The sequence below is a fragment of the Electrona antarctica genome (genome assembly GCF_951216825.1).
Source record: "Electrona antarctica genome assembly, chromosome: 1".
NCBI classification, from domain to species: domain Eukaryota; kingdom Metazoa; phylum Chordata; class Actinopteri; order Myctophiformes; family Myctophidae; genus Electrona; species Electrona antarctica.
Window position 1 is genome coordinate 35849694 of NC_136806.1, and position 13022 is coordinate 35862715.

The following is a 13022-nucleotide window of genomic DNA, read 5'->3' on the forward strand; positions in this document are numbered from 1 at the left end:
GGCTTGAATGACTGGAGACCTGTCGCTCTAACCTCCATTGCATGTAAATGCTTTGAACGGTTAGTGAGAGACTACATCTGTGCGATGCTGCCCCCTACCCTGGACCCCTGGCAATTTGCATACCGGAAGAACAGATCGACCGACGACGCAATTGCACTGGCTCTCCACTCCGCCCTCCAACATCTGGACGTGAAGAACAAGGGCAGCAGGTGTGTAAGGATGCTGTTTGTGGACTACAGTTCAGCCTTTAACACCATAGTTCCTGCCAGGCTCGATGCAAAGCTCAAAGTCCTGGGTGTGCATCCGGCACTGTGCACCTGGATACTGAACTTCCTGACAAACCGCTGCCAAGTTGTGAGAATGGGTGACATAACATCTGACCCCCTGACCCTTAGCACTGGAGCCCCCCAAGGCTGTGTGCTGAGCCCCCTCCTCTATTCCCTCTATACCCACGACTGCGAGACCAAGCTCAGCTCCAACATCATGGTCAAGTATGCGGACGACACGACAGTCATGGGCATGATTGTAAATGATGACGATACTGCATACAGAGAGGAGATCAGACTACTGGCTCTACGATGTCAGGAGGACAATCTCACCCTCAATGCTAAAAAGACCAAGGAGTTGATTGTGGACTACAGGGTACCAAGGAGAGAGCACGCCCCTATCTATATTGATGGAGTGGCGGTGGAGAGGGTCAGTGAATTCAAGTTCCTTGGGGTACACATCACTCAAGACCTTAAATGGTCAACACACACCACACACGTGACAAAGAAGGCCCAACAACGCCTCCACTGCCTCCGGCAGCTGAAAAAGTTCAGTGTCAGCCCCAGAATCCTCAGGTGCTTCTACAACAGCACGGTCGAGAGCGTGCTGTTGTACTGCTGTACTGCTTGGTATGGCAGTTGCACCGCACTCGACAGGGGGGCCTTGCAGAGGGTGGTGAAAGCGGCCCAGCGCATCATAGGAGGTCAACTTCCATCCCTCCAAGAACTCTATGAAAAAAGATGCACAGCCAAAGCAAATCGGATCATCAAAGACACTTACCACCCCAGCCATAAACTTTTCAAGGCCTGCAGAAACCCTCGCCCTGGTAAACGGTTTCTTAGCATCCCAAGTACCACCAATAGGACACTAAATAGTTTTTTCCCCACGGTAGTGAGACTGCTAAATAAGCAGTAGTGTAGGACACACTGGACTTAAATTATCGTTTTTATCTTATATTATCTATTATCTTTATTTATTTATTAAATATGAGTGTCGTTTGTAATCAAACGTTCTTAAAGTTTTTTGCACTTTTTTGCACTTCAACTGCTGTTGTTTCAAGCTGCACTACAATGCTTTTCACCCACTGTCTTACTTGTAATTCATGTGATGTGACAATAAAGTTCTATTCTATTCTAGGCCTGGGGAGAAGAATTGCCAGATGGCTGCTTGTCATTCTCCATCAGTTGGGGCTCTCAGCTCCCCTGTCCAGGAAGCATGCCTTTACTAGAAAAGCTAACTGCAGAAAAAGTAAGGATGTGCAATATCAATGACAAGTAGGGATGTGCACTATAAATGACAAGTAGGGATGTGCACTATAAATGACAAGTAGGGATGTGCAATATAAATGACAAGTAGGGATGTGCACTATAAATGACAAGTAGGGATGTGCAATATAAATGACAAGTAGGGATGTGCAATATAAATGACAAGTAGGGATGTGCAATATAAATGACAAGTAGGGATGTGCAATATAAATGACAAGTAGGGATGTGCAATATAAATGACAAGTATGGATGTGCAATATAAATGACAAGTATGGATGTGCAATATAAATGACAAGTATGGATGTGCAATATAAATGACAAGTAGGGATGTGCAATATAAATGACAAGTAGGGATGTGCAATATAAATGACAATTTCTCTCTCTCGGATAAACGGGAAAAGTAATTATTACCATTGTTCTCATAACGGAATTTCATCTGATTACTACAGCTAATAATGTGGCGCTCTATTGGGGGTAGTTTGGCATTTTACACAGTATGTAAACAAGTGTGACGAGATTAGTAGTGTATGAGCATGGCCAATAAATCAGTTATTTTAGTATGTATCATTTTATTATTTGACTCAGATGGTATCGGCAATTATGCAGGCGATTTTAAACCACTTCCAACCTGACTTCCCTATAATAGGCAGAAATTGTCAAAACAGTGTCTCTTGTAGATGGGTTATTTTTGAACATCTTTGAATAGCCTTATTCAAAGACTTAATTAATCTTTGATTAGAGCTTAAGTGGTGCTTCATCTCAGCCATCGCAGGGCCGCTGAGAGGTACCGTAATTACACTACTAACATGTGCAACAAAATCCGGGCGGGCGCTCGTATTTGACATTCCGTTTCTCTCCAAAGTTGAATTTTGCCACTATGGTTGGGGCAGCCATCCTATATTACAATTGAAAACATGTGCCCAAAAGCACGCACAGGAACAAAAGGCACCAGCTACTACGTCACTGACACGCTGCAACACACACTGCAACAACACACTAACACGACACAGCCTTACCCTCCGCGTCGATCCACGGCTATCTCCTCATGTCGCGCCGCACGGTCACACTCGACACCAGCCGCGTAACAATTGTCATCGCACTGCCACTAAAGCCGGCTCCCGTCCACACTCGCAAACAATATCAATATCAATAATAAACACAAACACGCCACAAGCACCGACACCCCCGCCTAATTTGTTGCCACGTCTATGAAAACAAGCACCGAAAAAATGCCAATCAACACGCTACTTACACACACTACCACTCGCTTACAATACGCGGACCTGGCAACACTACATTCTCTCTCCCATTTGCTCAGAGCCCACCACGTGACCCACACAGGGAGGGAGACGATTGCGTGATGCTTCTATGTACAGGATTCTATAGGTCACCACTTTTGGTGTGACACACATACGGCTTCTGTTTACTAATATGCGTTGTCAACACGTGCTGAGTTGACAAACATTGACCGATTTCGGAGAAGACTGATAGTTTCTCCTTTACTACTTAGGCTGTGGAAGTATTCACACTAGGCAACTTTTGCATTTATTGGCATTGCCAATTTGGGGAGAAAAGGAGGACGAGGAGGTGATCAAGCTCCACAACACCACATTGGTAGGTAGCCTCAAGGCTGCATTTATTTGCCTTCTTTTTCCTCTCGAGGCTGCATGGGATGATGTGAACCCCTCCAGCAGGCTAGGGAGCACCGCTCCGGTTAGCGGAAAATGACCGCGGGGTGCGGGTTGCCAGGTTTTTTTATAAGTAAAGTATTTACATTCAATTAAAAAAACATATATATATAATACATTTTAATTTACGTCATATTTAGCGGCATTTCGACCAAATTTCTCTGTTCTTTGTCAATGGCAAATATTGAGACGTGTGGGGACTAAAGCTGTATATAGGAGGGCCCTCAAACACATTATTTCATAACTTTTCATCGTGCTCCTAAAAAAAAATGTGGCATTGCCAATTTGGGGAGAAAAGGAGGACGAGGAGGTGATCAAGCTCCACAACACCACATTGGGAGGTAGCCTCAAGGCTGCATTTATTTGCCTTCTTTTTCCTCTCGAGGCTGCATGGGATGATGTGAACCCCTCCAGCAGGCTAGGGAGCACCGCTCCGGTTAGCGGAAAATGACCGCGGGGTGCGGGTTGCCAGGTTTTTTTATAAGTAAAGTATTTACATTCAATTAAAAAAACATATATATATAATACATTTTAATTTACGTCATATTTAGCGGCATTTCGACCTAATTTCTCTGTTCTTTGTCAATGGCAAATATTGAGACGTGTGGGGACTAAAGCTGTATATAGGAGGGCCCTCAAACACATTATTTCATAACTTTTCATCGTGCTCCTAAAAAAAAATGTGTGCTACTAGCCGCAATTACATACACAGTTAAAATAATAAGAAATTTGCCCCAACGACTGCGTCGACACCTGGCGTGGAACAAACGGGACGAACCGAGGCGCATATATGGATAACAACACTACACGCGCGCTGCAACACAAAACAGCTGCATACAACGCGTGTCACTGTGCACTTCTGTATCTGTGGACTTCTGTATCGCAACGCGGGCCAACGCAACTCTGGGATGAGCGGGCCGAAGGCCCGCGAAATTCTAGTAAACTACATAGGTTCATCCGATGTTCTGGGAATCTTTGTAAAGTTAGTGTTAGTAAAAAGCAGGTAAAAGAGTCATGTTTGAGCAGACTAACATCAGTCACTACAATGTAGAAGAGCTGACTGTACCCCGCAGATATCTTGTCTCCGCCTAGAGGAAATATGTTGGCTGCAACCATAGAGTAATAAAAGGATAGAGACTGAACCGGAGCGACAGCCCCGCCGTCATAACTCCACGGGTCCGCCTGCAGTCCCCGCTCTTACCACTAGGGCCGAGCGCCTCAACGTTGGAGAGCCTCACTGGGGCTTGGCTGCAACCAGGGGACCAGTCTCTGAATGTGTCTATATGCTATACGTATGTAATCCAGCCCATGGGTACAATGGGTTGCATTTTGGCGGTTGGAGGCAATGCAATGTGCAATGGTGTCATCTCTATTGATACTCACCCCTTGTTCAAGTCTAAAATTAAATGCAACATGGATTATATTGTGAACTTAAATAATTTAAAAGCTTTTTCAACCATACAAGTATTAAAGTAACCATCAACATTTAAAATGTACTTTAATTCATCTTAATGAGCAGGCAATATGGCTCAAGTGTGTGATCCTGAATTATCCTCTACTGCAAATGGCACTAATAAAATAATGATGATGTGGCATTAAAACAGTCTGTTTAGTTTTGAATTAAGCCTTATTAGTGTGGCCCACTGCAATGCATAGGGCAAACTGTTATGCATCTTTCATAAAACACTGATATTAGAGGCCAAAGAAATTAAGCAATAAAAGCACGTAGGCCTATAGCTGTAACAAGTGGTGAGGGGCATAGTTAAGCAGGTCAATGTGGGTGAAATTGAAGCTCCCTTAATTAGGCGTTAAGGAACAGTGTTAAATTTAATGATAGAGCCATTTGGTGCATAATAGTGATTCAGGGAATAAATTAGACTAGCCTAAATCGTAAAACAGTTGGTCTCACATGTCTTTTATAATTTTATTTTATAATGATTGAGAGTGTGATTTTGTGCTTATGATTCAAAGAATCACAAGCACAAGCACGTGTACCTGGAAAAGCTACTATATATCCTACAATCCTAGCTAAGAGCTTGGCCAACCAATCTATATGGTCATTGAGCATTGGGATAGTGTCTGACAAAGCATATTTTTTTCCCTCAGTTTTAAGCTGTATATTCTCATTTGTGGCAAGTTTGAGGGGATCTGCATGCACTTGGTCAAACAGGAAAACATGAGAATCAGTTCTTTCACCGGAAAATGATCTGTCCTAGCTACAGTACTTCGTCATACAAGATAAGAGTTTTGCACAAAAGTATAGTATATATTACAGCATATCTAGCTCACAACACAATCTACAAGCTCACAATAAAACCCCTGGCATCGTTTTTGAGGGGCGCTAGCCCCTCCTATATACAGGTTTAATGTTTGTTTTGAATTCAATGTTTGTTTTAAAAACGCCATTGACAATGAAGGGAAATTTTCAAAATATAACCTCCACACAGTTGTTGCAACTTGCAAGGCACGACTTGCATCGGGGCAACCACACATGCAAATTCTTGAAATTGCACCTTTCTGTTTCACACATGCCCTTTAAAACTGTAAACTTGTGATTTGACAATACAATTCACGTCATTGTCACTTACAGTAGATGCACTGGTTGGGTAACCTGACTCCGCCAGATGGTGGCGCTAGTATTGATTCACAAGTTCACAACACAGCCTTCATGTGGGATCACTCGTGGAGTAGCGATGAACCGAGCTGGCCGCGGCTCGGACCAATCAACGGCAGCTACGGGTGGGATCTGCCAATCATCTGCCAAGTAGCTTGAAAAAAAGGGTCTGCCTTCTTCAGCGATTCCAGATGGAAGTTGGTTGTGAACGTCTTCCATCTGGCAGAGTCAGGTTACTGGTTGGGTACATACATGTGAAAAACGTACACTCGGAAGCTCCACTAAAGATACAAATAAATAAAATCACACTTGTACGAAGTGAGGGGCGCTCTTATCATCATACAGTAACATCACATTGCGTGCTCAGCCAATAAACTCATTTCTGTGGTACAAACACACAAAGCTGGGCATAGGAGGGCTATTGCACTCAAAAACATGATAAAACACTCAATAAACAATAAATCAGGGCAAGAATATCATCAATCAATTCCCCTCTATACCAGCAGTTGTCAGGCACTGGAGTATAGTCTGGTGGTGTTTATTTTGGTAGAAGGGGGATGTTTCTGCGCTACCAAAACAAATAACACACCAAAATATATGGAGAGCTAGGGCAGTGTGTTTCTGCATGCAGGTAAACACCAGTGGCTCACGATTGCTGATATCCTACTATAAATGCGCCACGTCTCTCTCTGTGTGTGTGTGTGTGTGTGTGTGTGTGTGTGTGTGTGTGTGTGTGTGTGTGTGTGTGTGTGTGCGTGTCTGCGTGTGTGTACGGTTGTAATGCACATATCTCGAGAACCGTTTTCCCCACCGACTTCATATTCGACACACGCGTTCCACACCCCCGCAGGGAGTGCAGTGCCCGGACTCAAGTCGGTCGGACCCACGGTTCTCCAGAACCACCACAAAAGGCTCTGGTCAGGCTCTGCCAGTGGGCAGCCTAAATCCCCTCACCTGTGCAATTTCCAGCCTCTGCCTCAGCCAATTGATTGCCATGGCAACCCCACACCAGACAATTGATTAGCCTACTTAACCACAGTCACAGTCAATCAGTTTGCCCTCTTCACACACAGGCAGATACAGAGATCTCCATGTGGGACACAGACAGACAGTTAAAACGGGTGCTATGACAAGTTGACAACGGGTATTATTAGGTTCCCAAGTTGCATCGTTCTCAAGTAGGCCGGTAGCCGACGGGCACGTACAGGTTTAGTAGAGGCAAATAAAGGGTAAAACATACTATGCATTTAAGTGCCTATAGTCATCATAGCAGCTAACCATGCAGGAGCATTTCACAAAAACATCATGTTGATATAACATCAAGAAAAGTGTAAGCTACAGCAAAATGAAGTAAGTAACTCAAGCCTCCAAGTGAATATTGCATTGTGCATTTGGGCAGCGGTCCCCAAACTCTTTTGGCCGTTCACCCCCCGTTACCTCCCGACCTAGTTGACGCACCCCCCAACGCTAAGTTTCGTTTCGGCCGAAAATTATAAAAAATATATTATATGATTATGGCAAATAATCACAGAATGTCACTGCACTGAGAGACATGCAGCTGCTGTATACTCCCACAGCTACTCTATACATCTGCTTACAACAGTGGTTTACCGTTTTTTGCCGTTTGTGCCAAATAACACCATAAAACCGCCATTACCCGTTTCATGTCGCGCACCCCCTAGACTCCTAGAGGGTGTCTGTGCACCACAAGGGGTGCACGCACCACAGTTTGGGAACCCCTGGATTAACCCATTAGAACCAGGAAAGCATTTGTGTCATTTTAGGTTTTTGCTATACAGCACATTGGTTTTCTATAAAAAATAGCAGATATACAAGCTCATAGTGCGTCACTTTGTGCCAAGCTATGAGTAGATCTGTTATCAGTGGCGTTCAAACTTTTATGCCAAGGACCACCCAACATTATGTATTTGGCCGTGGTGGAAGCCCATCTCAAAATATTTTGTCCCAGGGACCCCCAGAAGCAAAGATTTGAGTTAAACGTCTTCGCTTTAAAATGTATATTCAAAGATTTGCACAATTATTCAACATGTTTCAAAAAGTCAAAATAGACAATTAAGTCATGTAGGCCTATACTAAAGTGTAGGGCTGAACATGCTTGCAGCACATGCTTGGGCATTCGACAATAAAAGTCTCTACAATTGCTATAAAATGTGTATCAAATCATGTTGGGCATAAACAAGAAGTTGAAGGATATATTTAAGTGAAAAGTAATGATGCACCGTGCATGTTCACACTTCACAGCATGTATAGCCTACTTTACATTTTTCATAGCCATATATTGTGGGCACAATAGTGCACACAGCACACTCTTCCTGTATCAAGCTGAGCATAGGCTATTACCATGTAGGTCCATATGGGGCTAACATGATAAACACTACTCATCATGATAAACACTCATGCATCTCGTTTTATTTACACGCAGTCTCTCTAGTCTGACAGTCAGATTCCCTCTCTCTGGCTGGAAAGAGGCAGCAGCAGCCTATAGGCTATACTGCAGCTCCGCTCTCCCGGACACCATACGTCCGACAAACAACGAATTAACCCAATACACGTAGAAAATAAGAACATTTCTACAGGTTAGTAGCCTATGTTTACGTTATAACTTAACAATACGGAGCTATTTGAAGCCCTCTGCCTCAGCGACACCGGAGCGCATTTCAGTTAAAATCCTCATCAGCTCAAAGTGGATAAGAAGACAAAATCAGCACAGGTTTATATTTATATTATAATAATCAATGAAAAACGAAATCAGGATCAAAACTTGAAACGCGTATCCTACCTGTGTATTGCAAGAGAAACATTGTCCACTCACTCAGGGCGAGTTGTAACAGTGATCCTAATCTCTTGTGTAGTAATTAGCCTACAGAATTTAGAACTAGAAGAGAAACGACGTAGCAAAAATCCGTTTGAAAGAAGTCCGCTCCGCTCCGCAGACTGGGCTGCAGTGAGAGGAGACGGTCGAGGTGGGACCTTTTAGCTGAAAGACTCACGCTCGCACGCGCACGGACGACGTGCACGAGTGGGTGCGTTCAATGTTCAAAATGGAGCTAAATTGACTCATCCGAGGTGGAAAATCTGTGTCCCCAGGCCAAAGGTTGAGAACCCTTATTGATGGAGTCTGTCACTGTCTGTACTCAGTAGTAGCGCAATCTGGTTACCCATTGGAAAAACAAGGGAAAAACAGCGCCCTCTTTTAACGTGAGTCAACAGTCTGTCTCGAGCACAGAGTATAGGCTAAAACATGTTGCATTAATTGCCCGTTCCATATCCCCAGTGTCAAAGCGCCACAGCTGGTGATGATGAACGGAGCTGAACGTGAATCCCCACCACCGCCCACCCCTTTTTTTTCACTGTATATGTTTCTTTTCCCTTTTTACCTCCTTTATGATGAATTCCTGTTCTGTCCTTTGTCTATATAGAAGTGTCTATTTGTATCTGTCTATAAGTGTCTGTTCTGTCCTTTGTCTATATAGAAGTGTCTATTTGTACGTCTCTAAATGTTTTTGATGAATTGAACATTGTGGACCCTATTGGAAACAAGTGTAATGCTTAATTGGGTCGTCCACTCACAGTTAACAGCCTTTGTATTGAGTTTGTGCTTGAAATGTACTGTAATTCTGCAAACTGTTAATAAACTTTTCAATCAATCAATCAATCAATCAATGAATAGAGGCTATTCCATGTTCTTCATGCACTCTACTCTCTCCAGGACCAGGAGCCCCACAGTTGAGCAATCCAACGTGCACAGTCTCATTGTTGAGGGAATCTATTTACTTGTACAAGGCTATTTATGTATTTACGTCCTGCTGGGGAATTTCACTTTCAAACATTTTGGGGACATAATTTTGTGAGCACTCCAGACAGTTTTTAAGTTGCTTGATTCAGTATTTAAATACCAATTTGATATTGATTTGATCAGACATGCCCCTTTCCTATTACAAACCCATTTTACTGGTTCAAACCATTAACAAGTAACTTCAAACTCAATTTGAATCATGTTAGATTAATTGAAAATATCCGTCCTTGACTGATATTGTGGGAGGGGGCTTTGCTTTTTCAATGACTTTTTTCCATTTATAATAAAAAATAAAAATAAAACTTGGCCCCCTCATATTAGGAGGACTGTGAGAGTCACCCGAACCAAGAGCGATATTCATTTTTGAAAAATGTATTCTGGGTCAAACTATATTCTCTTTTTGCCCTGAGACAACATCCATTGCTTTCACAAAGCAATTACAAAAGTAGGCCTAAATGTATGTATTTGCCCAAGGCCATGAGATCATGTCCTTTTGACTGAGAATTCTGAAATGTCCTCTCAATGGCCTCAAAACACAAATCTAACAAATTGACTTTGGGCAGTTTGGGGTAACAGCCTTGATTTAATTAGAGAACTAAACTAGAAAAAGTGCCCCTCGGGGCACAGGTCTCCACCAGGGCAGGTCGGGTTGTGGCCTCCTGGTGGCGCTATAATAGGCCAATGTGAAAAGGGTGCCATTTCTTCATACGCCTTTGATGGCAATTGGATGTGTTTTGCAAAAATCAACCTGTTGGTGGCGCTATAACAGGCCAATGTGAAAAGGGTGGGATATATTCCTCAGCCTAGTAAATGTGTGAAAGATTTCACGTAAATTGCATGCTGCGTTCATGATTTGAGGCTTTTGTTCAAAACTGGGCAATCTTGCAAACTGTGAAAGCCTTATAGCCAATTAGGATGGAATATGAAATATCGGACAGATCCGACTTGAGCACATGACCATAGAGATACTGTGTAACGATTTGTGAGATGTTTGGACAGAATCTGGAGGAATAATATCCAAAAAAGTCGTGGCGCTATAAAAGGCAGATGCGGAAAATGCAGGTCAAAGGTTTGTCCTTGGCCTCTAGGGAGTGTGCATGCAACGTTTCACGCAGATCGGTGCAGTTTTAGGTAAAAAATGTGAAAAGCTGCCTCATGGTGGCGCTATAACAGGCCGTTCTGGAAAATGTGGGGCAGAGGTTCATCGTTGGCATCCAGGGAGTGTGTGTGCAAAGTTTGGCATCGCCCGGGTTAACGGTGCCGGAGATTAGCTGGTAACAGACGGACGGAAGGACGGACACACACACACACGGACACACACACACACACACGGACGGAGTGCAAAACATACTCTCTCCCCATGCCTTCGGCCTGGTGGAGACAATAAGGCATCAGCTGCTGACAGAGCAGTGTATGTCATTTCCTGGATATGGAAATGGCATGTTTACAGCCATGCTTGAGAGGTAGCTACGCTAAAAGATGATACAGTACATACAGTATATGATTCAGATGGATTTATGGGTACTACAGTATAACGTATGGCAGAGAGATTACCAGATGATGATAATCTCCCCATGCTAATGAAATAATAACATCTAACCCTGGAATGGATAACCATACATGGAGAAGACTGCAGGATCACCTAGATCTGCATATATGGAGCCGGCCAGCAACACTACATCTGACCTCAAACCTCACACCCTTACTGTAGATCTCCATATATGGAGCTGACCTGTTCTGACATTCCATATGTTGATCCCTCCCCACCCGTTATCCTGTTCCGACATTCCATGTGTTGATCTGACCTCATCAAACCCTGTATGTACACTAAAGACACACTCCATATATGGCCAGTACAGAATTCATTCCATATGTGATCTGACCCCCCAGCGACGGCACCCAGCCAGTGCCGTCGCTACCTATGCGCGCAATACGCACTGCGCGTAGGGTTTATTTGCATTCCCATACACTGACACGAACCATACGTCAAGCTGTGACTCCGCCCACCCCCGGGGGAAGTTGTGATTTGCTCTCGTTCACTGCAATTTTCAAAACAATATTGAGCAGAGTAGCGATTATCAAACGTATTTGCAATGCCATACGTTGAAAGATCTGTTGCCCGTGGACAAGGCACGCTACCTCCGCAAGTTAGATAGCATCGGCATAGATGTTTGTCCGTATGTGATTAAGGATTGGACCAAGTTGCATTGGCAGCCATAGAAAATTCTTACCCCAGGCTAAAACCGGATGTGACGTTTTTGGGCGTTTCTGTCTAGCTTCGTGTGTCAGTGTATTGCACGACCGAGACCCATCACATGAAATCTTACATTGAAATGGCATGTGTCATGCACTTCACGGATTCACAGACTTCAGATTCCTAAGACATTCCATTGTCCTTTTCAACAAAAATGCTTCATCATAAATTAAGTAAATGTTTTCCAGGCCAACAATGCCAGTGCATGCTCTTATTCAATGTATATATCCCCTGGGGAATGATGTTTGTTATTTATTTTAAACAATGATTTTAATGGTTGCTTAGTCAGGCAAAACATTAATCAAGCACTAATTGGACTATGCATCAGTAGATGACAGCACACATGTTTTTTATGGTGAGTGGGAAATTATGTGTGCTGTAAGCCTACTTGTGTTGTACAGTACAGTCCTCTTTAGTCAAATAAACTGCTTGATTTTAAAATGCAATGAAATAAATCAATACTATTCTGACTGGAACATTTTCACCACTTCCCCATTGAAAATCACACCCGTGTGAAGTAAGTGGTGCAACTCCGTGTGGGGGTCCCCGGGGGGGTGGGGAGTTCCAGACCCACAGGAACGCACCCAGGGTGCCGGCCCGATTCCGGCGAGCCGCCCCGCGTCCGAAACGGTTGAGAAATGACAGAGTTACCACGTGGGGGTCCCTCTACTGTACTGTACTGTACTGTACTGTACTGTACTGTACTGTACTGTACTGTACTGTACTGTACTGTACTGTACTGTACTGTACTGGCACACCGGAAATCACCATATATACAGTTAATATGTCCGTGTGTGTTTGCGTGTGTGTTAGGTTGTGCACAGGTGGTGAAAAACAACCATGCTGTTTTCGTGCTCATACCCAGGCAGCCAGCCAGCCAGCCAGCTACCCACACACACTTAAGAAAGTGGTTTGCACCACTTAAAAATAAAGAGAAAAGAAAAGAAAAGAAGCAATTTAAAAAAAAAGTCAACATATGCTCCTCAATTTCTCTTCAATCATGTTGCCATGAATGTAAACAAAAAGAACTCTACAGTAATTGGATGTCGGCCAGCTCATTCCAGCTTCAAATACAGTATTAATGGAAAAGGGTGGTCGATCCTCTCTGATGTGAAGA

The 13022-nt window shown here is 43.5% G+C and overlaps 1 protein-coding gene across 1 annotated transcript in view; it reads right to left on the reverse strand.

Moving 5' to 3' along the window:
- The window catches only part of LOC306923782 (ecto-NOX disulfide-thiol exchanger 2-like), a 118161-nt gene extending 109453 nt beyond the window's left edge, over nt 1–8708 (reverse strand). Inside the window, exon 1 of the mRNA XM_079502090.1 lies at nt 8635–8708. Within this exon, the coding sequence (XP_079358216.1) occupies nt 8635–8656 (22 nt within the window). The 5' untranslated portion in view covers nt 8657–8708. The remainder of the gene's footprint in view (nt 1–8634) is intronic.
- Between the last annotated feature and the right edge of the window lie 4314 nt (nt 8709–13022).